The 27,314-nt window shown below is 42.1% G+C and overlaps 1 protein-coding gene across 1 annotated transcript in view; it reads right to left on the bottom strand.

Annotated features, from left to right (window-relative positions):
- Positions 1 to 27,314, bottom strand: part of ptprua (protein tyrosine phosphatase receptor type Ua) — a gene marked incomplete at both ends in the record, with an annotated part of 281,098 nt that overhangs the window by 36,993 nt on the left and 216,791 nt on the right. Inside the window, 6 exons of the mRNA XM_083981670.1 lie at positions 6,867 to 6,903; positions 11,487 to 11,504; positions 15,380 to 15,456; positions 17,180 to 17,252; positions 24,719 to 24,906; positions 27,104 to 27,264. Coding sequence (XP_083837796.1) covers positions 6,867 to 6,903; positions 11,487 to 11,504; positions 15,380 to 15,456; positions 17,180 to 17,252; positions 24,719 to 24,906; positions 27,104 to 27,264 — 554 coding nt within the window. The remainder of the gene's footprint in view (positions 1 to 6,866; positions 6,904 to 11,486; positions 11,505 to 15,379; positions 15,457 to 17,179; positions 17,253 to 24,718; positions 24,907 to 27,103; positions 27,265 to 27,314) is intronic.

Below are 27,314 nucleotides of genomic sequence, written 5' to 3'. Positions count from 1 at the left end.
TGGTCTGTACAGTAGTGGGGCTGAGGCAGGGCCGTTGCATAGGGGAGAAGGGCCCATAGTCCAGCAGGGCCCCCCAACAACCCCCAGTATCCTAATCTTCTTTGACTAAATTATTCTGCGTATAACCCTGACTAAAATTAAAACAAATGCTGCATCAGCATCAAAACAAAGCCACAAAAATGAAATACTATTTATTTTCCAAGCAATAACCTCCTACTTTCCTATAAAAATGATTTAGTCCATGCTAGAGCAAGAGTTAGCTCCCCGCAAACTAATAATAATAATTGGTTATATTGCATCAGGCACTGTCAAGAACAAAGAGTGACAGAAAAGTGCATTATAATAAATGATAAAATAGTCTAAGAAAAAAGTGGCGAGGAAAAGTCAGGGGGCAGGGGCCCACTTCAATGTTCGTTCAGGGGGCCCAGAATTCCCAGCAACGGCCCTGGGCTGAGGTGAGCCCCTCCCCGCCTGAGAGAATCTTAATATACGCTCAAGTGGGCAGCTGCTTTAAAACCAGTGTTTTCACCGTGCCGGTCGCTCTCTGTGTGTTTTAGAGATAGGGAGATGTTAATTTTTCAGCAGCAGCGAGAGAAGCCCGCTAATGCATCGCCGGAGGGACGTGGCAGTGAGTTTAAGAGACGGTTGATGTGTGATCCTGGCGGCTGGGAGGAGGGGGGGTGAATCTGTATGCACAGTGCAACTTTCTGCCGAGCTTTCAGAGCGCGTTTGGCATTTTCTCCTCCCCCGTCCGCCTCTCCCCCCTCCTCCCTCACCCGCCTCCTCCTCCTCCTCCTCCTCATCTCTGGACATAATGGAGAGTTAGCCCAGAGCACCTGCTGCCTGCTGCTGCACAAACCCAGCTACCTTAAGACTCATCGCTGAGACACGGAATAAAAACTCAACCTCAACCCGCGGCTGCACTCCACCACACAGGGCTCGCTGGGAGGTTATAGTACAGTGTTATTCACTATTATGCAAACTGTGTGGAAGTAATGAATAGCAGTTATTTTTGCAGCCACAACAGAGTGGACTGTACTTTACATATTTCATAGCTTCTTTCTATTCTGCATTTTCAGGTTAGGTTAGCAGTTTAAACTCCATCTTATCGATGGTAATATATGCTAATATAATCAATGAATATTCATTCAAAAAAGTAATCTTAACTGTTAATTATGTTAAATATCTTTTGCAGTATTGGGTAACACTTTATAATAAGTACACACAATTAAGCATTAGTTAAGCATTAATAAATACTGAATTCTTCATTTATTCATTCATTTAACACATGAATACTCATTAGTATGTAGTTTATAAATACAGTTAGTGCTAATCAACGATAAGTAAAACATTTTTAACTGTGTTTATAAACTACATACTAATGAGTATCCATGTGTTATAAATGATGAATTCAGTATTTAGTGCTTAGCTAATGTTTAATAGTGTGAACTTATTATAAAGTGTTACCCAGTATTGTTTAAATTGTAGTCTGAGCTTGAGGAACTTCAAAAGTTTTATCTATCGAGCTAAGCCCATCATCTTCAGTGAGCTAGCGAGGCTAACGTCTACCTATCCAGCAATATTTTGCAAGCGCACTGTTGCTGTGGCACCACCCACAACAACTGTGATTGGTTGAAAGAAATCCAAACAAACGGGGTGTTTTTTTTCTCTGATCTCAGAATCAGAGTCCGACGGTCTGGTGAGTGAGACTATTTAAATTGTGTCAGTGATTTTTTTTTAAATTTTTATTTAGATTAGAAACAGTAAGAGAGGGGGTGGTGTTTAGCTCAGTTGGTAGAGCAGCCGCCCCATGTGTTGAGGCTATGGTCCTCAATGCAGGCGACCCTGGTTTGAATCCCACGTCGAGTGGCCCTATCATGTGTGTCACCCCCACCTCTCTGCCTCCCCATTTCCTGTCTCTCTCTCTCAACTGTGCTGTCAATTAAGGCAAAAAAGCCCCAAAAATATACTTTAAAAAAATAAATAAATAAACAGTAAGAAAGATAAGATTTAGTGACTGTGGGTCTGAATATAAAGCACTGAATGGATGCTTTGTTAGGAACAACAGAGGATATAATAATGCTGTTTTTGTGTTTGAAGTATTGTGAAGTCTGTTGTTGCTGTGTTGTCGCATCTGTTGTGATTTTTCTGTCAAAACAAGAGCAGTGCTGTGGAAAAGAATTTCACCTTTGGGACAATGAAAGTCAAAACTCAAACTCCACTCAAACACCGGCACCACGGCGGTGCCTCCCAGCAAGAAGGTTCTGGGTTCAATTCCCGGGCCGGGGGCCATTCTGGGTGGGGGTTTGCATAACATCCTCCTGCCTGCACGTCCAAAGACATGGACAATGCCCATGGACAGATACAGAAAACCACAATTCCTCTGATGACCACTAGAGGCAGGCTATAGAAAGTCAGTCAATCCTTGTCGTCTCCCAAACAACACATCTCATCACAGTTTTGGCGTCTCCAGCTAGTAATTTCCTCTTCCATGACAACTACAGGCAGCCAATCTTTATTTAACTTATCTGTTTACATTGTATTAGAGTGTTGCATAATTGAGGGTTTGGCAGCTTCCAGTGACAGGTGGTTAAGCAAACGCATTGGCATTTACTGGCATTCACCACATCACCCAGAGAGTGACATGACTGAGGCTAAAACCATCGTTATGCACAAACCAGGATCCTCAGTTAAGGTCTTTGCACACTGAGTCCGTTTTTTTCGCATGCGTTTTTCGTATCCGTCATCCGACAAAAAACATTACGCGCAGGCTCCTTGCACACTGAGTCCGTTGCGTTTTATTCGCATGCCTTTTTATTTTGTGTTCCAAATTTCGGAGAGGGAGACAAAAAACGTCACGCAGTGATGCACTTTGTGGTTCTCACTTGTTGAGAAATGAAAGAGAAACATTAAAAGCCAGTAGAGGGGATCTACTGCTTGTTAATGAGCAGCGGAACTATCATGATCACTTCAACTGTTTATTTTAGGATGTCGGTCCAGTTTGATAGATAGTATTGATTATTAGCTCACATATTAAACAGAAGACGGACAATTTCCATGATCCTGAACAGCGGCTGGCACACGCACACACACACAGACACACTCACTCAGCAGTGAACAGCGGCTGGCGCATGCACACACACACCCACTCAGCGGTGACCCCCCCCCCTCCCTCTCTCCCTCTCCAGCCTCGAAACGCTGATGTGATTGGTCAAAAGACTTTTCACCGATGCGAAAAACGCATTAAATCGAACCTGATCCGAATTTTTTTATGACGGACAAAAGTTTCGGACTCGGTGTGTAAACATGATCGACACAACATGAGGTTGATTTTTTTTTTTGACGTGCGGCAATTTCGGACGACAAAAACGGACTCAGTGTGCAAAGGCCTTTACTGTTCACATCCAATAACACAATGAGAAAGATGAGATCGATTGTATGATCAGATAGCTGATTTGTGTGTTTCTGAAACTGTTCTCGGGATTTTTCATAAGTGACACTCTCTAGAGGTTTTTTTTTTTTTTACTTTTTTTTTCTTTTTTTTAAAATTTGCATGGAAAACTAAAAACCATCCAGTAAGAGGCAGCTGTGTGTACACAACCACCTTGTTGATGAGAGAGGAGCTGACAACTAATCCGGCCCAGTAACATATTCAAAAACTCTTCAGAATACATAACTTGTTAAAGGGATACTTCGCCCAAAATCGATAATTCACCAATCATCTACTCACCGTCATGCCAAGGAAGGGTTTGGGGAACTTTCAGAGTCACCAGAACCCTTTAGGAGTTCCAGTGGGGTCCGGCTGGCAACGGGTTTTCATAATGGTGGTGGATAGAGCTCACTTTTGAATCGTCCAAAACACACACTATGAAACATCCAAATAGCCCCCAGTGGCTTTGTTGATGTTTGTGCGCATGCGTGAGATTTGCTGCAAGATGTTCTTCCGTGTTTATCATACATCCAATGGTTTACAACGATGAACCAACATCTCACAAGGATAAAAACAGAGATCACATAAATTTTTTTCCAAACAACTTTTTCATGTGGCGGCTTCAGGACACTTGGGTCAATACAGACCAGCAGTATGGAGGTATCTGGATGTTTCATAGTGTGTGTTTTGGACGATTCAAAAGTGAGCTCTATCTGCCACCATTATATGAAAACCCGTCGCCACCCTGGAACTCCTAAAGATTTTTGATAACACCGAAAGTTCTCCAAACCCTTCCTTGGCATGACGGTGAGTAGATGTCATCGATTTTGGGTGAAGTATCCCTTTAAACACTGAAGCAGATGGGCTACAACAGCAGAGGACTATGTCAGACTGGTGTGTTTTCCTAACTGACTCTGGACTTTAACATAGGGATGCACTGATCCCAGATATGGACCAAATAGCTTGATCAGGTATGGGGGCTGATCCGTGTTTCATCAACATAACAATCAACTTTAATGCCTCCTGAATTTAGCAGAACACCTAAAGAATGTGATAGCTTGGCAGTGTGAAATGTGCGACTGACGAATCTGAAGAAACGGCATGACGCAGAGTCTCGGAGGAAAGTTTCAACACCTCCTGAAAAAAAAAAACTATGTCGCAAAACAAGAGTGGCTGAGAGTGTAAGCAGCGATGAGCAGGAGGGAGAGCCTCCATAGGAGCACTTTGAAGTACTGGAAGGCTAAATATCAGAATGTGCACATCATGCTGCGACTCAGCCTCATGATACTGACCCACAGGTTGTGTGTCTGCACAGCCTGCATTACAAAAGCAGCAACTTCAGTGCACTACAAAGGATCCACCTGGGCACAGTGCTGAGTGCAGGTCGCCTGTCTCTTAGCAGCTCTCACAGCCCGGCGCACCAATTTTATTTTTTTTATGTTTCAAGTCTATTTTCTTCTATTTTCATCATAGTGGGTGTTGAGCTCTCAAGAAGCCCAGTGACCTATAGTCAATACTGTACCTGAACACATCTGCTGATCATACTACAGTACAGTACACTTCAGTGAGTGGACACAGGTACAGGGATGATGGTGATGGATCAGAGACCGTGTGATTTTCACTACCTTTCACAGAACCTTTAATCTGTACTGATGACTTTCCCTTTAAAGGGACAACGAGGAGTTTTGGAAAAGCAAAGCGTTTTCACACTACATTTATGAGCCTCTGCGCACCGTGAAATTCTTTGACCGGCGCAAGACAGACTCATGTTTTCATTCATCAACAATTAAAGTCAGAGGTTCGAAGACGATCACATACCGTCGTAGTTCCGACCATAAACGGCGATTCGTCGGCGTTATTCTCATGACTCGCCGGACAGCGTCCGCGAAACCGAAAGTAAGGAAACGCTGGTCGGCTCAACCAGCATTTCCACCACTAATTAGAATAACAAAATAACGATAGAGACAAAACGATATATTTATCGAAAATGGAGCCATTGACAAGTGTGGGTAACGTAGATTCATCCACATTAATATGAGACTTTTTTATTGTCATGGAATTTTTCGTTCTGCCGATGGAGAAACTCCTCGTTGTCCCTTTAAGTCACTTTTGAGAGGAACAATGTATTTGATATTTGAGGTGCATCTATCACAAAACACACAAAAAAGTACCTTATGTTAAAAAAAAATGTAACTTTTCTTCCTTACAACATCTAAATATTGTTACACAGAGGAACAGTCCATAATAATATATAATGTAATCTATATTTTGGTTTGCTAAGAGTCTAAGAATGATCTATGGTCAATATGGGTTTAAACTTACAAGAAAATTCTAGACTGATACTCAATATGAAAAACTGTTCATCTCTTTAATGTTTAAACTGTAGGCTACTACAATGTGTTGTACCTGCGGTGACCACTGTTCATTTAACTGTACAAGGGCACAAGCAAAAACACTTATCATTGTTGTCAGTCACTTTGGTCACAATACTTGTGCTATTTTCCAGTTTTGTGTGGCTATATCCATTATACTGTCCATGGTGTGTTTGTGCTCAGCTTCCATGTTATGTATGGGAATTTATGTATATATTCTGTTTTACAGCAGCATAAAAATCTAACTTACTAAAAAAGAGCATTCACTTATAGGCAGTAGCTATTTAGCTATAGGGAATATACTATAGCCCTCTATATATGTGACTTAAGCACTCTATTTCATGAATTAAACAAACTTTAATGTTTGATCATGAATTGGCACCTTTAGTGGTACATTTTTTATTCTGCCACGTGTTCCTATTGAATAGTACATTAACTCCTCTCACCTCTGCCTGCACCCTTATATGCATTGAGACTTTGAGAGCAAAATGTGAAGGAGAGAGAGAGAGAGAGAGAGAGAGATTTCAGAGGTTACTTTTGTGAAGTGGTAGAACTGAGACCAAAGTGAGAGATGGGAAGAAATCAGAGGAGGATTACGGAAGTGAAAAACATATTCCCTGAATAAATAGGATCACAGCCAGGAGAGAATAAAGAAAATGTCTTGCTCTCAGTCTCTCTCTATGTGACTGTGTGTGTGCTGCCTGGGGAACGCAGCCTATATAGTGTATCAAAGTGACATCAGAGAGATGGTGCACCACACATGCAGATGGTGGGGAGGAGAGACGCGAAAGCCGAGCTTCACCGACAGCGACAGTCAGCGGTGTTACAGTGCAGAGTGACTGACAGTTACAGTCCGCTGTCATCGAAATGGAAAAAAAAAAAAAAGTGAGGCGTTACCGTGGAAATCCAGATGTGACCATGATGCAACAACGGGGCCCCATCTGGTCTACACATGAATACTTCAGGAAGCTTATTCTAATGCTGTCAGGTAAAAAAAACGAACACTGCAAACAAACTCAGCACATTAGCAGTCAAACACTGCTGCCGGAGGGCTTCACACTCACCTTGAGTGGCGATGAAGTGGTTTGATCGCTGGTAACCCTGCGTGACAGAGACAGTGGAGGAAAGAAAGAAAAAAAAAGGAAAAAGAGAGTTAATAATTACAATGATGAAATGAGACGCAGGGACCTCTAACTCTCATTTCAGCCCTTCCATCCATTCTCTTCCTCAGCATCAAGTCATCTCTTATTCATCTCGCCTCTGCTAAAATCTCTGCTCCTGCTTTTTGACTGAAGACGTTTCAGCAGCCGTGGAAACTGTGCCGTGCTGCCCTGGCTGATGGTGCTCTGCTTAAAATACATTAGCATGTCTAACCGGCCATGTTCTTTTTTTTTTTTTTTTGGATTGTTTAGATGAGCTGGTGAAGGATCACACTTGAATTATAGGACGAATCGCCTTGTTGTTTACAACTACTTCCGGGTAGAAAACTAGCATAAGAACAATAGCCTAGTGATGGACGAGAGTTTCGCTAGGCTATGTCTAATTTTTCACGTTACTATTCGCCGTTTAGACTAATCTGATGTTTGTAAAGTCTATAAAACCAATGATTGGACAAACATTACTATTTATGTGTGCACATTTTTGTAATTAGTCATGGTTATCATAGATTAGCCGGGCTAACGGTTAGCTACCTGTTTAACTTTAATAACTCAGTGACTAAATGGTCCATGAAAAAATATTTTCTCCAGCTGATATAGTTACAACATGACTGAGCTAACTGGAGTAGTTTCATGTCGTGTCCCACAACGGGAGGGTTTAAACAGCTGACGTCCTGGTGTTAGCTTAGCTACCGCCGTTAGCTTAGCTACCGCGGCACCGTTAGCTGTCCCTGTCAGCTGCAGCCACTGATGCTTTCTAGACACTGTGATTCCCCCAAACAAAACACACACACAGAAATAGTAATGTTTCTTCAATCATTTCAGATTTGTCTAAACGGTGATAGGGCGTGAAAAATATGATATAGCTAAACTCTTGTTCTTTACTATTGATCTCATTCAAATTACGTGCTGGTTTTCTACCCGGAAGTAGAATGTAAACAACAAGGCGATTCGGTCTATAATGCATAGAGAAATATAATTTTTTTTAAATCCTTTTTTTCTCTCTTTCTGCCTCTGAGCCAGGTCATTACATGCAGAGTGAGGGAGCTGCATTTCAAAGATGGCCTGGCTGGCGTGTGGGAGTTTGCACGCTGCCATGGCTTCTGATCAAAGGTAGATTGACAAGTGAGCGATTGCGAGACAAGTGACTAATTCCACCTGAGTGACAACTGACTGATCTGGGCTGTCTCCTCTCTGCCCGGCTTGGCATTAGCGCTGTTATGATACAGTGTGTGTGCACGGTCTAGGGAGGCTATTAGTGGCATCCTGGCCCTTCCACCACCACACAGAGCCGGTGTGTGCTGAATGCAAAGCAGCCAAGCATGATAGATCCTCCTGCATTAAGATTAGCGTGCCCTCTCATCCCTCACGGCTAAAGTGATTCCAACTGCTGTGTACGGTAAACATTTGTACAAATATTGTACTCTGTGTGTAGCCGATACTGTACACCTCCCACACCTACAAACACACACACACACACACACACCCATCCACGTACACTACACATATGCACTATCAGCCAGAAAGCCACACAAATTACATTCCATAACTGTCATGCCACAGAGAGAAGTTGAGATGGATGGCCATCGCTATGAAAGAGTGCAGCGACCCTCATTCCCATGAGCCTCTGTTGCTGAGTTTCCCTGGGCCAACCGGTTTCCTGTCTGTCACCTTGGCAACTGCACTTTCCAAACAGCAGGCAAGCAGAAAAAAAAACATCAAGCAATGTCAATTCACAATGGACTGGAAAATAAAAAATAAAAAAATAAATAAAATAAATAAAACATGCAGAGTCATTTGAGATGTGGAACTCTTATCAATTCTATCAAAAAAGAAAGAAAAAAAAGTGGAAAAACAACTTTCAGTTTGTTTTGCCTTGACAAATTTGATTCACTCTTGCTGCCACCTGTGACAAGTTAATGAACAGCTGACCTTCGTGTCTGCAAATAAATGAGCTCATATTTATCATGCATCTCAGAGTCACTTGTGAGAATTCTGCTGAAACTTTTAAGTGATAAAAACAAAAACAAAAAAAATGCGTCCCTGGAGCACTGGGGCATTAGAGGGAGAGCTGAATAAATGACATCATAGTTTTGCAACACCTACAGTTTTTTCTGTTTTCAGTTCAGGTTAAAACTGAGATCAACAACTTTCATTTGAAGAGACACAAAATATAATTGTTTGTGGTTATATAACAAGAAAGTTAAAGTCTAGAGAGATATTTTGACAAATGATGAAGTAGCCTACACTAATTAAAGAAAAAGAAAAAGAAAAACAATGTAATTTAGACTCGAGGAACTCATCTTATCACTGCTGAAGCTACATTCCCACAAGGACATAGAAGCAGCAAGAGGTCATTCCCGAAGTAATCTGGGTGGAGCAACTCCCCCAACCCCACAGAGCAGCTGTCACAATGTGGTAGAAGCATATCCATGCTACTCCTCTCTTTCCTCCATCTCCTGCTGTTACTCTCTGCTGGTGCTCCCACTTCAAGAGCTGCAGAGTCTGGATCTGCAACTGGGCAAAGCACCTATGATCACTTATTACTGCTTATTAATGTCAGAAGCTTATTACTTAGCGATATCTGTGCTTACTTCACTGCTGTCACTATTAACAGCAGAGTGTGATTCTGTTTGAAGTTTAGGAAGCTTTTACTGTTGCCATGATTCTCTTGGTGGGAATTGTTGGGTGCCCGGTGAATAATATCGGCCAACAAAAGTCAAAACCTCCTTTAAAAAGTGCCTTGAGATTAGCCTACTACTGATGCTATATGAATAAAACTGACTTGACCTCGGCTAGCCTTTTCCTGCTATAGTGGCTAACAAATGCTAGGATGTTACTAGCTTGCTAACATGTGAGTGGTTGGATAGGAATCTACAATACTTGACGAAGAAATTACTGCAGTCACCAAACATCAAGCAATAGCTACACCTGACAATGATGCAATGATGTCATGGTGCTATGGTTTCATTTCAGTGAACTTTGATAAGCATGTCCTAATTTAAAACTTCAATCTTGCTGACCAACCGAGCATACACTATATATAAACTTATCTGTGTTTATGTGTATGTTTTATACCGTTCTATATTCCTATATTTTAAGCATTATTTTATTACCTTGTATGCTACACTGTAACAACCAAATTTCCCATGTATGGGATACATAAACAGTCTTATGTCAAAGGGAAATAGTAGGCTACAGCAGTTGGCAAATTATCATGCTTTCTAACTTGCTAAATGGCATTTGAGTCAGGTAGCCTTACTGCTTTGCTTATGTGGCTGGCTAATGCTATCATGTTAACATCTCCCTAGCGTCTGCATGGCCAGCCACACCGTTTCACAAAGCAGCCCTTCAGTTAGGCCTTGTCCACATGGAAACAGAGTTTCACCCAAATTGATCCTTTTCTCATTAGTTTCGAAAAAGTTTTCCGTAAACACATCATTGTTTCAACAAATATCTGCGTACACACGTATCCACTGAAAACGACTCAAACCGTTGTAGTAGCCTACATAAGCTAGGCCTGTGTGGCGCTGTAACGCTGCCATACCCAAACACCAAAAACAGAGAAGAAGACAGAAAGTCCCCCCGCTGTAACTTCAAACATTATGAGTATGTTGACTGGGAGTCGTGTCAGTGTAGATATGACAATTGATGATGAGTTCAGCGCAATTCAGCCGCAGTGTCCAAGGGACCATTCAGTAATGTTACGTCCATAGACTGTATCGGTGTGGCTCAGGTGACAGGTGAGAGCGGTGGGGGGTATGACAGATCTGTTTTGGGTGTCTACTGTAGCCTACATGAAAACGCTGGGGCGGCATTTTGAGATTTTCCCACTCTGGGACCCATTTCCCCCCTGAAAATGCCGTTTCCATCTGGACGAAACTCCAAAACCATAAAATTCTTATGTGGATGAAACCCGTATCCGTATGGAAGGGCTCTTAGTCTCCAGTATTACATCTACTCCAAGGAAAGTGATGAATTTTGCAGTGCTACTTTTCCACTTCTTACTCTTCTCTGAGATGCTTGATAAGTATGGATGTGGTGTAACTGTGGTGAAACTGAGAGCAATATGTAAGCTACCTCTAAATATTTTGTTCTGCATGCAGCATATTTTGTAAAGTTTTTCATAGTTGAGTCTATCTACAATGCGTGCCGAGTCGCGGCGTGTCTACCTGGCCTCATCCTCTCTACACTGTTGCACGCTCACAGTTTCAGAGGACAATCTGATGTTAAGCAAGAACTCCAGGTGAGCATCTGACTATGGATGACGGAGGACAGAGAAGCTGCTGCTGCGGTGTGTTTCCATGGGGAAACACCCAGGGGGGAAGCAGTGATGGCTAAAGGCAGAAAAGGCTCAGCAGCACAGAGCAGAAGAGGGAAGAGGGAAGATCTGCTGTTGGAGGGAAGCCATGACAGGCTGGCAGGGACAGCCAGAGAGAGAGAGAGGGGAGGGAGGGAGGGAGGGGGTTGGGGGGCAGCGTGAAAAAGGGAGAGGGGATGAAAAGAGATGAGAAGCAAGGTACTTACTTCCCTGTTTATCCGTATCTAAGAGGTGCCAAAAGGTTGAACAGGGAGGGGGGGCAGAAAAAAGAGAGAAAGAGAGAAAGAAGGGAAGTAGAGGGGAGGAAACAAGAGCTAGTTATTGTGATTAAAAGAGCAGGAAAAGAGGGTAATGAAATGATTAGAGAGCAGCTCGCTTTGAGGACCTGTGGAGAGAATTATGTTCACAAACCTCAAATCCTCAGACTCCTACAGTAAACTGCAACTCAGGTTTTACAGATACCAGTTATTCTAAGTAAAGTGATGGACAGAGTGGTGAAGTAGCAGGTGACCAGATTCAATTTACAGACATGCTTTGTTTTATATATTTAAAAGGGATAGTTCAACATTTTGGCAAATTGGTCCATTGCCATAATCCCTATAGTCAGAGCAGTAGGTTTGTTACCTTTAATTGTCGGTGCAAGCTGTTTTTAGAACGGCAGAGCAGAGCCGTGAGCTGCTCAGAGCTACACTACGGAGGCTAATGGGATTTCTTGGTTTCCCTCATCGAACTCATCAAATACACAATCCAACAACTCCAAAACGCTCTGGTGGACAAGTTGTGACCTGCACATTTGCCACGCTATGAGATAATAATGGAAGACAGAGTTGTTTTAGAGGTAAATTCATGCAAAACCGCTGTTGTGCAATTCCGTCAGGGGCAGTTTTCTGGCAAGCTGTCTCTGCATTTGCCTCGAAAACAACTCTGTCTCATAACGTCCCGTTATAATCTCATAGCGTGGTGAATGTGCAGGTCACAACTTGTCCACCAGAGCGTTGTGGAGTTGTTGGATTGTGTATTTGATGAGTTTGATGAGGGAAACCAAAAAATCCCATGAGCCTCCGTAGCGTAGCTCTGAGCAGCTCGCGGCTCTGCTCCGCCGTTCTAAAAATAGCTTGCACCAACAATTAAAGGCAACAAACCTACTACTATGACTATAGGGATTATGGCAATGGGCCAATTTGCCAAAATGTTGAACTATCCCTTTAAGTAAAGTGATATACATAGTGGTGAAGTAGCAGGTGACCAGATTCCACTTACAGCTTTGTTTTATATATTCAAACCACAATCTACAACGAAAGCCTGTCTGACCTGACTTCTAGTGAAGCTGCTGTGGTATTATTACTAATGGGAAAAATGCCCAGATCTACCTCAGTAGTTGAAAGTCATCCGAAACCAAATTGTATGAAATCATAATTCTCCTTTCAGATGACACGGAGGAATAAACTGGGCCATCCTGCATTCTTTTGGATGAAACACAAAGAACGGGGCAAAAGGCAAAGATAGATACAACATACTGAGTCTGTCTTTCAAAGAAATGAAGCCCTCAGATTTTGTCTGCTTAGCGGTGGCAGCCGTTACTTCGCCGTCCTCATTCCCATTTTATCTTACGCCAAACAAATTACTGCTGCTTACCAGCTCGAGTGTAACAGGCATCACTTTCTCTAAGCACCAGAGCAAGAAAAGAATCCCTTTGGTTAGTGGGCGTTCAGAACAGCGAATGCAAAATCCTTTAAGAAACGAGTGGGTACGGTGTCACTTTTGTGTTACATCTGTCAGCATTAGACGGCAACAGAAAGAACATCTAAATATTTGACATAAAATGTGATGTCTTGCTACCCATGCAAAAGAGAAAGGATTATGTAATCCTACATGGCATTGAGAGGGTGGTGGAAGTTTGTTTTTGTTGTTTTTTTTGCTTAATCTTTTTTTCTTTTCTTTTTTTAAAGCACCATTTATTTCAACCTTGGACTCATCCATGAATCATCTGGAATCATTTCACTGCGGCGTTGTGATGCCAGGGTTCTTGGCTTGACTTGCAAGTGGTGCTGTCGATGGCACGGTTAATGACACAAAGGTCCTTGGAGCGTTTATACCCAACGGCATGCCTCGCCGAAGAGTAAAGAGGGGGATAAGGTAGGCCGCACAAAAGCACCAGGGGAGCGCATGGACATCGATGCCACCCACATAACACTCGTTGGAGCTCTAGCCTCGTCTGCCCACTCTACATTCCCCTTTTGTTCTGCAAGCAACGGCAGAAACAAAGAGTTCCCATGCTGAATTCAGAGACCGTAACAAGCCTGGGATGAGTGCTCGGGTATAGGCTGTGCCAAAAAAACACACTCAAGACCGACGAGAGCTTTTCAGATGTCACCTTCGAGTGACCCTTTTCCGTTTACGAGTGGGCAGGAGAGATCCCGGCCTGACCTGTGCGAGGGAGAAAGTGACAGTCCTTCAGATAGCGTTGGTTCGGCTTAATGCGAAGCTGCCAAGACAGGTTCTGGCAGGAGCAAATGACTGCTGCTGCTGCTGGGAGCGGAGAGGCTGCCTAAGATACTCACTCGGGCTGAACTGTAAGCGAGATCAAAATATCTGAAAGTAGATGAAAGGATCAGCTGTCCGATTCCCACGCAATGTCGCCTTACTAAAGCGTTTGGTGGAGTCATGAGGCTCTGTAACTTCAAGCTTATGGGCTCTTGAAGGATCACTGGGGTTGCTGTGATAAAATCTCACCTTAAAGCCTGCATGTAGAATGCATATTTATATATATATATGTACAGTTGCAAGAAAATGTATGTGAACCCTTTGGAATTTCCCAGTTTTCTGCATTAACTGCTTTGCTTTCCATTGCAGGCCTGAAGTTTGCCACTCCACAACACTAATGGGGAATGTTTTGTGGACTGATGAAACTAAGATTTAATTTTGTATTTTTTTATTTTATTTTACTTTACTTGATTTGTTTATTTGAATGGGACAGTGCACATTAATGGACATAATTTATTTTTATTTTTATTCTTATTTGAAGAGGACAGTGCACATTGATTAACATTTCTGTAAAATTGCCAGTGTGTCCATAGTCCCAATAACATGAAAACAATTCAACAGCAGTACACATTAAACATAATATAAAAGAGAGAGAGAAAAAATAATAATATATATTTTTTTGTATTTTATTTTATGTGCGTATGGTGTAAAAATGGCACTGCATACCAGCATGTAAACATCATCTCAGAGGTGAAGTATGATGGTATGGGGTTGCTTTGCTGCCTCAGGGCCTGGACAGTTTGCCATCATCGAGGGCAAAATGACTTCCAGAGTGTATCCAGCTTCCTACAGGATAATGTCAGGGTGGCTCCACCAGCTGAAACTCAGTAGAAGTTGTGTCATGCAGCAGGACAATGACCCTAAACACTGAAGTAAATCTACTATCTAGATCATCTAGAGTAGCTTCAACAAAAGAAAATCCACCTTTGGGAGTGGCCCAGTCAGAGCCCAGACCTGAATCCAATAGGGATTCTTTGGAATGAGCCATTCACACCAGACATCCTATAATAACATGGCTGAGCTGAAGCAGTTCTGTCAGGACCAATGGTCCAGAATTCATCCTGAGTGTTGTACAGCTGTGATCTGCAGCTACAGGAAACGTTTGGTTGAGGTTGTTGCCGCCAAAGGAGCTTCAACCACTTATTAAATCCAAGGGTTCATTTACTTTTTCCACCTGCACTGTGCATGTTTTATTAGATTATTATTTATATGGTATTAGGTTAAGCACATTGTGTTTGTTCATACTTGTGACTTAGATGTCGATCAGATCACATTAAATGACCAATTAATGCAGAAATTCCAAAGGGTTCACATACTTTTTCTTGCCACTGTATATAGATATTAACTGCTACATTGTGGGCGTAGTTGCTAAACGACAGTTCACTCAGAGTGATGGAGAGTTTGCACACAGCATGTGGAGTGGAGATGCTCTCTGGTCCACCACAACAACAAAACAGCAGTGGTCTGAGCTCCGGAGGCGCTGCAGGATCAACACACAGAGATGTAGGAGTAGGATGCGAGAGAGGAGAGATAAAGACAAATGCAGGTGACTTACATCTATGTAGTTGGCATTGACATAGTCAGAACTGGGGTCTGCGAGCAGAGAGTGGAGTTTGACCCGATGGCGATCATCTGAAACACAGAATAAACAGGATTTCTCAGTAGATGCATTAGTTCTTATGAATAAGAAAGACAGCAGAGTTCATAGAACATGACTGTATTAGAGATATGGCTGTGGATTCTGGCTCATTAACACTCACCCTGACATTAACACCCCATAAGTGACTCAATGTTTCCTTAACTGTATTTGCTATATGAAAATGTAATTTCCTGTGAGGGATCTAAAACAGGGGTGGGCAAACATTTTGGCTCAGGGACCACAATGAGCTTTAAATTTGATGAACGGGCTGGGCCACTATCAGATAGATGGAGAGTGTTTGTGTGAACTATTATAAATGACATGTAAAAGCTATTACCTAGAAGTAAAATAAAACTTACATCCCCATTACATTCTGGTTCAGTGGAACAGTGTTGTTGGTCCCCCCTTTCTTGCCAGTGCATCAATGTTTGCGGTCTCTGCTATAATTTGGACAATTTTGTACCAATATTTGACAGGCTGGATTAAAAAGCCCAATGTGCTGCATAATGCCCATCTGCCTCATAGTTTGCCCATGTCTGATCAATAATGTACTCATCTCATCTCATAAACACTAATGGGTAACACTTTATTTGACGCCTATCTCTACAACACATTATAACCATACTTATAATGAGTTATAATGCAGTTATAACACTGTATAACTATAGTTATAAACACTCATAAATTCTCATAATGCTTTATAACAATAATCATAACACACTATGAAGCATTTCATCATGACTTATGAGGTCAGGTATTATAATACGTTATAATTGTTAGTCACTCGCTGACAATGCCCACATTGATAATGCATTATAAATATAGTTATAATGTGTTATAATTGGCTTATAAACATGTATAACTATCATTATAAACACTCATTAATTATCATAAGGCTTTATAACAATAGGCATAACACATTATAGAGCATTATAACTCCATTATAATACTTGAGCTTATAAGCCATTATAAAATACTCTATGATGTGTTATGCTTATTGTTATAACTGCATTATAACTCATAAGTGTGGTTATAACGCGTCATAGAGACATGTGTCAAATAAAGTGTTACCCACTAATGCAATGAGTAAAAAAAAAAATGTTCATATACTTTTATCATAAAAAAGCTCAATTTATTACAATAACCATAATATTAATGATATTAAATACAACAACAAATACAGCATTGTTCCATCGTTTCTGCTTTAACCTTGATCATTAAGTCCTAAAATATTATCATTAAACTAAACTGTCACCTTTTCTTCTTCAAAAACAACTTCTACAAAAAACCACAAAGATGAATTGTGTGTATCTGCAGGCTTATTTTGGTGCACAAATTAAAAAATTATCTCTGGAGGTTCTGAGTATATCCGCTATCAACTCTGACAAATCGAAATCCCTTTTAAAGCCACTGCTGATCAGTATTAATCAAACTTTAACTATGTTACTTTTTTTTTTCTTTTGCCTACAATTAACAACCATTCAAGCAGAGGTAAAAAATAATTATTGGGTAGCTTTGGCTCACTCACAGGGTACAGGCAGTGGTGCCGTTTAAATGGTAATCTACTTTAGTGTGCAAGTATAAAAGGCTATTAATGTTTTTTTCCCGTAGCCAACAATGAAAGAGCTGGAACAAGGCCAAGTAATAACAGCATCAACATCTCTTCCTTGTAATTTGCTGGTTAACCCTGTAGGGCCGCGCGCAGTAAATACTTACGGCTAAGCAAGCTATCGTGCCGTCCTTTGGTCTTGTCTTTCTTTTTCGTCACGTCCCAGCCGTCAAAGAAGCTCTACGAAGCGAAAGACACAGATCACAAGTTAAGTTTTAAAGAGAGACATTACCAGAAACAAGAAACAAGAAAAAAGCGAGAGGGAGGGGAAGGGGGGGGGGGGAGAAACGTCTTTGATGCATCTTGAAAACTCACAAAAGAACCGACTCTGTTACCCTGAGGTTTGTCTGCAGCGTCTTGCCAAGTCATCAGCAGACATCTGCCGCGACGCGGAGGGGAGAGACCGAGGCTGAGAGATGACACGCGGCGCTGAGCGACGGCCGTGGCCTTGAGAGGGGGACGACTCGGCCCCGCTGCACTCATTCTCATTCCAGACAGACTGCCAGACTTGCTGCTTGAAGAAGCCACTGCTCTCTAATACCCACTACGCTCAACTGCTACATCTCTGACAGCTGTTTATAACACCCATCTACTAAATCTGCTGCCGCTGCGGGACCAGTCATTGAATCAGAATCAATATTATAAGCATAGGAAAAGGGGGCTCAAGGAGATTGCGTGGACCTGGTTTGAGGTGTGTCATATTCTGTTGCACTTTAAAGGGATAGTAGCATTTTTTAAGCCCCTAAGTACTTTAAAGCAGAAGAAAGCGGAATTTTTGTGTTAATATAAGTCTTAAATAGTTCTATCTTCCGACAGCAATCACTTACATAGAGTGTTTGGACTGAAACACGGGTCTGTCAGTCACTCTGCTCTGCTGTAAGCCGAGGAGAAAACTTTCCTTGTATCCTACTACGACCTTTATCCAATGAGGAGAGAGAACGGCATAAAGGGGCGGTCCTCTCTGTTTGCAGTCAAGGGATGCGCGTGAATGTGGTGACGTAGGGACGAGGACCAATAGATCCATGACGAGGGCAGGGACTGCTAACTCCATCGGCTGACAAGAAGTTAGCCAAAACAACGGGATTGCTTGCTTCTGCTTTAATTGCAAAGAAACGGCCTATTTTCGAGGCCTAAAAGCGGTTTTACCTGAAAAAAAAATACACAGTTCCTCTTTTAGGCTGAAAAAATAGGCCGTTTCTTTGGGTCCGTTCACAACACTGTATGTTGTAAATCTCTGGGCAGGGCTATGGGCTGGCGTTGCTAACGGGAGGAGTGCAGAGAGTCTTCTACTGCAATTAAAGTACTTAATGGCTATTTGTAGATCATACAACCCCACTTTAAAAAAAATGCTACTATCCCTTTAAAGTCCCAGTTTGATCCCCCCCCCCACCCCATCCCCTCTCCATCTGTACTGTAGTTCCATCCAGGCTGGTTGTAGTGGAGGAGGCGCGCGGCGGCCTCTCATCTGCGGCCAAAGCAATCCCCTCCTGTGCAAATGGGAGAGCAGCTGAGACCCCCCGAAACCGAGCCGAAGAGAAGCAAGATGAGCGGCGGGGATTACATCTGCCACTGGATCCTGAAAAGGTAATGCCTGATCTAATCCTGCTTAACACACCTGCCTTTGTCCAGCAGCGCCCTGTTATTTTCTGAAGCCACGAGACCATCCCGCTCACCTTCACGGAGCTTTAGTCCATTTATTTCTCTATTATCTTATCGGCTAATTTCCCGAGGATCAGAGCTTTAAAGCCCCTTAACAAAAAAAAAAAAAAAAAAAAAAAACTTGGACTCCAATCTGAAGTATTTCTCGATAAATATTCATGAGTAATTATGAACCAATCAGAGTTGGAAATCAGGAATAAATCATTTTTTTATGTTATTAGTTTAACGGGAAAAAACATGGCTGTTCTGCTTTATGAGAAGCGACCGACCGCGACCTGGTAACATGAGCACACAAGCCCAACTATCATGGGATTTATATGCAAATACAGCTAAATCCTTGAGGTTTTGCTCATGCTTTTGATATGCCCACAGACAGGTGCAGATATGAGCACGGTCACTGGATCATCTGCCCCTTCCTTTCATGCTACAATTAGCGGACACATTCCGCACAAGCACACACTAGAAAAACAATACAATAGAAGCTCCTTTTGTTTTGGCTGAATAACAAAGACAAAGAAAATAGTCGGCGGGCGCAACCACTTCACAGGAACAGGGCAAAGGATAGCCAGCGCAGTACGTGACAGACGGTCCCAAACTTTTGGATTGGACTGTTGCCAACGTGGGAAAATGGCAAAATCCATATCACACGAACCCACAAAGACCTTTGCGGCTAATGTGGATGAGGCAAGTGTGAACTGTGCTTTATTTATTATTATTATCATAGCATCAAGTATTTTTTTTTCCATCTGTGCCTCTCTAGCTCTACTGGAGCAGGAAAAAAAACATAGGAAAGTTTGATACCGCTTTAGTTTTCCAGGGCGTTTTAGAATGAAAGTGTTTCACAGAGTCATTAGCTTTCCAACTATAGACACTAGCTACTTGATAACTAGTGTTCAGTGCTGTGCAGGTGGTGCACTGTGAGCTGTTAAAGGGATAGTTCACCCAAAATTGAAATTTCACTCACCGAAATGCGAAATTGTCCCAAAAAAAAAAAAAAAAGTCTATATTTCAAGCTTGTTTGTAGCGGAAGCTTCTCGAAGCTCCTCTTCCCGGTTCGTCAAATTTGGACGAACTATAGACTTATTAAACTTTTTTGGGGACAATTTCGCATTTCGGGGCTTCAATACAAGACGGACATTACATACGAGCAGCATGGAGGTATGTGGATGTTTTTTGGTGTGTCTCTTTGTTACGAAGACCGTTGGTATCCATTTGCAACCGTTATATATACGCCGAGACCCCCTGTAACTCAGAGAAGCCACGGAGGACTCTGAAACTTCTCCCAGCCCTTAGTCCACATGAGGGTGAATAGATAATGAGGAATTTCAATTTTGGGTGAACTATCCCTTTAACCATTGTTTTCTCTCTCTCCTTTCACAAGAAACACTGATTAGTGCTACTGTATTGACTAACTGGGACAATTCAGACCCTATCAAGTATTTTACACAGACCTATTAACGTAGATCCATTGGTGGCAGCTCTAGGAATTATCGCCTAATGAAAAGCAACATGGGACATACAAAAGAATGGTTTTGTTTGTCGGCGTAGAGCACAAAGATTGATTTTACTCAATTGGAAACAAAAAGCAGCCCGGACTTAAATGTTATGTAAGGGATAATGTATAGTTCGGAGGTTGTTATGGAGAAATAAACCCCGACAGGTTGTATGGAACCCCGACGCGAAGCGGAGGGGTTTCATTCAACATGAAGGGGTTTATTTCTCCATAACAACCGACCAACTGTACATTATCCCGCTTATTACACGGTTTACGAGTGAAATAATTAATTTGAAACATAATGTTGATCAAAATACGACTTTCATCGATTTAAAATTGCATTTAGCGAATCTGCAAGACGTACCGGTCACTTCCGCTGTTTTGCCGAGCCTCCTCCCGTTCGTGCATTTGAAGCCTTTGATAATCAATCAGTGGATCGATAGATTACCATACACGTGTTAAGATGTGTGTATTGTGTGTAGTCGTATCTGTCATAAACAAGCGATTAATTTCTACTGTTTACGGGGTGCATTTGTGTCGCGGAGCCGCGGTGCCACCGAGATGAGAGGAGAGCTGACACCGGGTCAGAGGCTCTGATCAGCAGGTTTGGTTTCCAGCAGCGATGTAAAGGAGCCTCCACTCTACTTGTAACAAGTTACCAGTCATTTATCTAACATCGCTATTAGTCCGAAGCTGTTTAATGACGGTAAAAATGAAACACAAGGTAAATATCCTGCATAGTTTCTCTTTTTTGTGCTGCGCTGATCAGAGCGGCTTCCCTAGCAACGGTCTGTTATACATGACGACGGTCATTATACAGAAATAACAGACCGCAGAACGCAGCGCTGGACCAATCAGAGAGCAGGATTCAATAGAGCCGTGTAATAAGACAGATGTAATGAGACATTTAGAGTTGGAGAAAATAAGATTTTTTACTGAAAAATCAGGAATAGAATCTGGGAGCAATTTATTGATTATTTTAACCGCAACATAACTGCTCTTAACCATCAATATGAAAGGAAATACATTTGTTTTTTGCTTTGTTAAAGGGATATTTCAACATTTTGGCAAATTTGCCTATTCATACTGTAGATTTCATGTGACGTCACACAGCGGGCGCAGCGCCATCTTCAGGACCGACTTGCAACAGGCCGTCTATCTGTTGCACCGTGGGCTGTGACAACAAGTCTCACAAAAAGAGTGGATTCACTTTTTTTTTTATTACACGGCTCTATTGAATGCTGCATTCTGATTACATTCTGGTTAATTACACTCTGATTCTGTATTTTACGGTCTGTTATTTCTGTATAACAGACTGTTGTAATGTAAAACACATTATTGCTAGTGACGCTGCTCTGATCAGAGGAGCACAGAGGAGAAGAACTATGCAGGATATTTACCTTATGTTTCATTTTACCATCATTCTTGTTTATGACACATAAGACTACACAAATACACACATCGTAACGTGTATATGATAATCCATCGATCCACTGATTGACTATCAAAGGAAAACAAATGCACACGACCGGGAGCACGGTTAGCAAAACAACGAAGTGACTAGACTTGCAGATGCACTAAATGATTCATTTAATAAATCTATAAAAGTCATATTTTGATCAACATTAAGTTTCAAATTAATTATTTCACTCCTAAGCCATGTAATAAGTGGGATAATGTAGAGCTAGTCTGTTGTTATGGAGACATAAACCCCTTCAGGATCTATGAAACCCCGACCTTTGCGGTTTATATTAATATATACACACATTATACATTTTCTTTTGAACTAATCACCTTCATCACATTCCTGTGTGACCTGTTTGTTCATTTTTTATTCTGAAATACTTAATTTAATTACCATGTGTAAATATGTATAATGTTTGTATTTCTGTCTATCATGTATTATGTTCAAAATGAGAAAAATCAATAAAGAGAGTTGTAAAAAAAGAAGCACTGATTAGTGAAGCTTTACTTTACTTTATAGACATGCACATACGCTGCATCATGTGCATACTACTATTTTCTATCACATCCCAGTGATACATCAAGGGAATTAGAATGAACCCTCGGCACAATATAAATAAGCCGCTACGTGTGGGGCCTTCCATCATAACATTAGGGTGCACACAGTGAACCCAGACAAAGACAGAGCTTCACCCACTGGGGGGGCTGCCTCACTGCCTCAGTCACACAGGGGTGACACATTCTCTGTCACTGTGCTTACTCACTGGCTGTGGTTCCAGATGTGGGCTTCAATGAATGCAACATGCATGCGGTGGTGGTGCCCTCCCCACACCAAGGCCCTGAGTCATTCACAACCCCCCCGCCCCGCCCCCCACAATGTGTTTGCGATGTCTGATCAATGGCAGCAGCAGCACGACCCTGTGGGAAATAAGGGTTATGAAGTCTGACAGCAGTGTGCGAGCCGATCCCCTTCATCTTGTTTATTTCTCCAGGCGATGGGGAGGCAGAGCGAGGAGTGAAAAAGTGACCCATATATTGATTTTGGAGGGGTGTAGGGGGGGCGGGGGGGGAATTTTGTTGGCCCCTCAGGGGATAGCTTAATGAATCGAAAAAGTGCATCTGGCTTCGCGCAGGTGGAGGCGCCGCAGAAAGACTCATCACCACCGGTTGATACGGAGATATGAAGAGAGGGGAACTTTGGAACGCGTAATTAGTCCACGCAGGCAGCGCCGCATCTGCATCATCTCTGTAATGTAGATGAGTGAAAACAGCACTTTACAGCTCGCACATTAATATTTAACTCTCCATTTAAGCTTTTTCAAAGTCAAAGGTAGCTGTCTGCAGTGAGCTCCGTCCACTTACTGCACCTAAAATATACCATGGGACCATCTGTATTATTGCTTTTCTGCTGTTTCTCCCAGCTGGACAGAAGGGTGATGGAGGTGTGTGAGAGCCACGTGTGAATAAAAACACACAGGTCCAACAAGCCACGTGTCCGACAGCAGTCCCTGTTTACCTGACTCACAATCACACACATATTAAGCCTGTGAAGCAACAGTAACGTAACATGACATGCTGTGTCTTGACCAGTGTAACAGGGCCCATTTCATTCTCCACTCTTCTGTTGACAAACACCTCATAGAGCTGCATGTTCAGCTCTGCTCAGATGATCCTACTGATGTATCACCACTTGACTTTTAAAGGTCCTATTTTGTTCATAAAAGTGGATGTACAGTGAATTAAGCCTTGTAAATCATTGGCTGTGTCTCACCTTAAGTGCTGCATCCTTCAAAAGATGCATTTAAAGGACCAGTGTGTAATAATTGGCAAGGTTTATTGGCAAAATCTGAATATCCATGTATATATGTATAATCAAAAATCAATCGCTATTTCAATATACTGCAGCAAATGACCCCTGTCAGACATAATCCACAACAGATCCTCAGCCTTAGCACCCCACTCTCCCCCACCACAGCCCTGCTTGGTGACCTCTCACCCCAAAACATCTCCAATCATTCATCCTCATCTCCCCAACCACTGGCAAAAAAATAATCTTATTCTATTGGAAAGACAGAACAAAACGATCAATAAAACATTGGTACAATCTGCTAACTGAACGATCTAACACTAACACTCAATTCTGGAAAGATTTACATTCACCATAAAAGACAATATCACCTGCTACAACAACACCTGGTCCCAGTTTATGCAATTTATCCAAAGCTGATCCCTCCAAGGACTAGTCAACATGGTTCATCCCTTTATTTTCTTCCTTTTATTATATATATGTTTTTTTTCTACTCTCTTCTCCTTTTTACTCCCAACAAATTCGACACAACTCAAGATTGCCAGCTCGATACCCCCTATCCCCCCCCTCTTTATTTTGTTCTGTTTGTTGTTCTGTTGCCCCTTGTCCCATGCTGTTCTGTACTTGTCTAACTGTCCTGTAATGTGTGCATAAAAAAAACATAATCCACAATGCTTGTAGCTGCAGCTCAGTGGTAACTGGCAACCTGGAGGCTGAAATGCTACTGACTTTGTGATTGGGAGATCGGAGAGCGGTGGGTGGAGCGACAAAACTGCAAATTAGATTTTTAAATGCAGATTTTCTGGCCATACTATCAGATCATTGTTTCAAATCAACATGATTCCTTAGTCTCTGGTGATATATTGGGTGATTTTATGATTACTTGTCATAGATTTCTTATAGCTCTAAAGTTCAAGGAGAATACCCATCATAGCAATTTTCCACCACATTCACAAGAAGATATTGCTTAGTGAAAGTATACACATCAAGGAGAGGTGAGGCAGTCTCCCTCTGCCATCTGTCTGTTGTTTTACAGGTATAGAAACTCTGAGGTATCCATGTTGAGGATACCCAACACAGCCTGCGGGGTCCTGTAGAGGTTGGTAAAGTTTGTCCGCACCAAACTGGAATAAATCATTTCTTTATGGACCTGGCTCAAAGCTGGAAGCACCAATATCGCTTCACGCCACTGTGAGATCGCTCCCAATCCATCCTTCTCACCTCGTATTCCTGTTTGAAGCCGTATCCCTCCGCCGTCTTCATCTGGTTGATGTGCTGCAGGAGGTCTGCGACCCTCACGGCGGGGTGCAGCTGACCCGTGTGATACGGCGAGCTCTTCCTCCGACAGTGGCGGTGCGGCGAGCCTCCCAGCAGGCTGCTGGACTCGTTGACGGAGCTGCGCTGCTCAGCTGGGAACAGGGACGACATGCAGTTAGAGACACGTACTGTACCACTAGGTGCGTTTCCATGACCAATAGAAATGTCCAAAACGGTAATGGAAACAATTAAATAAACTAAGACATTTTTACACTCTCATGAGGTGGGTTTTCAGATGTATCGTTATAAAAGTGTACTGTAAAAGTGTTGTGGAAACACTATTTTTGGTTCAAGAACATCACACAGCAGACTGAATGTTTCCCGGGTCGTCCTGAAATTTTGTATCCATAGTTTGTCTCCCAGAAATCCCTTATTTGTGGCCGCTGCCACACATAATATACGTATATACATCATTGTTTTCTTCTTTTTTATATTGATTGATTACCATTGCACTATTATATCATATTTTTAAATCTACTACCAACCTCTTTCGGTTTTAAATATCCTTCTCTTTTTCTCCTCTTCTTTTTCTTGTATCTCTATTTCTGTTATGCAAATGACCAAAGGTACATAAGAATTTCACTGTAATTACTTATAATTATAAGTGACAATGAAGTAAACTTAACTTAACTTAAAGGGACAACAAGTTTGTATTTGGTTATAAAAAAGTCTCATATTATTGTGGATGAATTTACGTTACCCACACTTGTTAAAGGGATAGTTCACCCTAGAATGATATTTCGCTCATTATCTACTCACCCTCATGTTGACTAAGGGCTGGAAGAATTGTCAGAGTCCACCGTCCCTTCTCTGAGTTACAGGGGGTCTTGGCGTAGCAGTGCATTTCAATGCAACGGTTGCAAAGGGACACCGGAGCTCTTCGTAAAAAAACACACACAAAAAAACATCCAAATACCTCCATGATGCTCGTATGTAATGTCCGTCTTGTGCTGAAGCCCCAAATTGCGTAATTGTCCCGAAAAAAATTAAATAAGTCTATATTTTAAGCTTGTTTGTAGCGGAAGCTTCTCGAAGCTCCTCTTCCTGGTCCGTCCAAATATCGCGTGATTTGCGCCGGCGTCAGTGCGGTTACTGCGAATCACGCGTTACATACGAGCATCATGGAGGTATTTGGATGTTTTTTTGTGTGTGTTTTTTTACGAAGAGCTCCGGTGTCCCTTTGCAACCGTTGCATTGAAATGCACTGCTACGCCGAGACCCCCTGTAACTCAGAGAAGGGACGGTGGACTCTGACAATTCTTCCAGCCCTTAGTCAACATGAGGGTGAGTAGATAATGAGCGAAATATCATTCTAGGGTGAACTATCCCTTTAATGGCTCCATTTTCAATAAATATATAGTTATGTCTTTATCGTTATTTTGTTATTATTAATGGTGGAAATCCTGGCGTTTCCTAATTTTGGTTTTGCGGACACTGCCCGGCGGGTCATGGGAATAACGCTGCCGAATCACCTTGGTATCTGATCGTCTTCGAACCTCTGACTTTCATTCTTGATGAATGAAAACATTCTTGGCAAGATGTCCGTCTTGCGCTGGTCCAAGAATTTCACTGTGTGCGCAGAGGCTCATGGGAAATGTAGTGTGAAAACACTATAGGCTTTCCAAAACTCCTCGTAGTCCCTTTAACTTATATATAATATAATAATATATATCATATACATAAGGGCTTGAGCAATCAAGCGCTGTCTTTGTCTTCTGTTAAAAACAATAACAGCAACAGCTGTAGTGGCAGCTGAGATCACTGTCCCATCACCATGGAAACACAGGACGGTTAAGTCCATCTTCCTCAAAGTGAAGAATTTAAATGAATTACGGGATATCGCAAGACTAGACTTTACAAGACAAAACACCATTCAATGGAAACACCTGCCAGTAGCAATTGTACTTTTTTGAAATTTTAAAAATATCAATTTTATTTTCCAAAAACCTGTGATGGAAACGCAGCTACTGACGCCCTCTGAGACACACTGACTGTTTGTTTGTTATTATTGTAAACTCGGGAAGAAAATTCCAGGAGGCAGCTGAAGCAAGAAAAAAAAAAAGTCAGTGTTTCCACAGAGATGTGAGACATGTGAGTGAGTGACACTGCAGAATATCCAAACAGACAAGAGACTTGCAGGAGATTTCTCTGTTGAGAGCACCTTATGGTCTGGCAGAACAGATTGGATACATGCTTTTGAGTAAACATGGCTGAAGGTCAGAGGAGGGAGGGAGTTTCATCTCAATAGACACTTTCTCAAGAGCACCCATATGCTCCTCGCCGTCTTACTTCGCGCGTTGCAGCCGTGGGCATCCATGAAGGAGTGGGCCATCCTCTCATCCTGCTGGAGAGTGCTCTGCTCCGTCATGCTGCAGTCTAAAGAGCTCAGTTTCCGACTCTTCTCCTGCCTGTAGGACATGGCTGCCTTGTTTATGGCCACCTTCTTCCTACTGTAGAGATGCAGACACAGAGAGGCAGGAGGAAGAGAGAGGAGGAGGAG

Source organism: Trachurus trachurus, assembly GCF_905171665.1.
Source record: "Trachurus trachurus genome assembly, chromosome: 11".
NCBI classification, from domain to species: Eukaryota; Metazoa; Chordata; class Actinopteri; order Carangiformes; family Carangidae; genus Trachurus; species Trachurus trachurus.
Note: the sequence above shows the minus strand (reverse complement) of the source record. Positions and strands in the feature narration are given on the sequence as shown.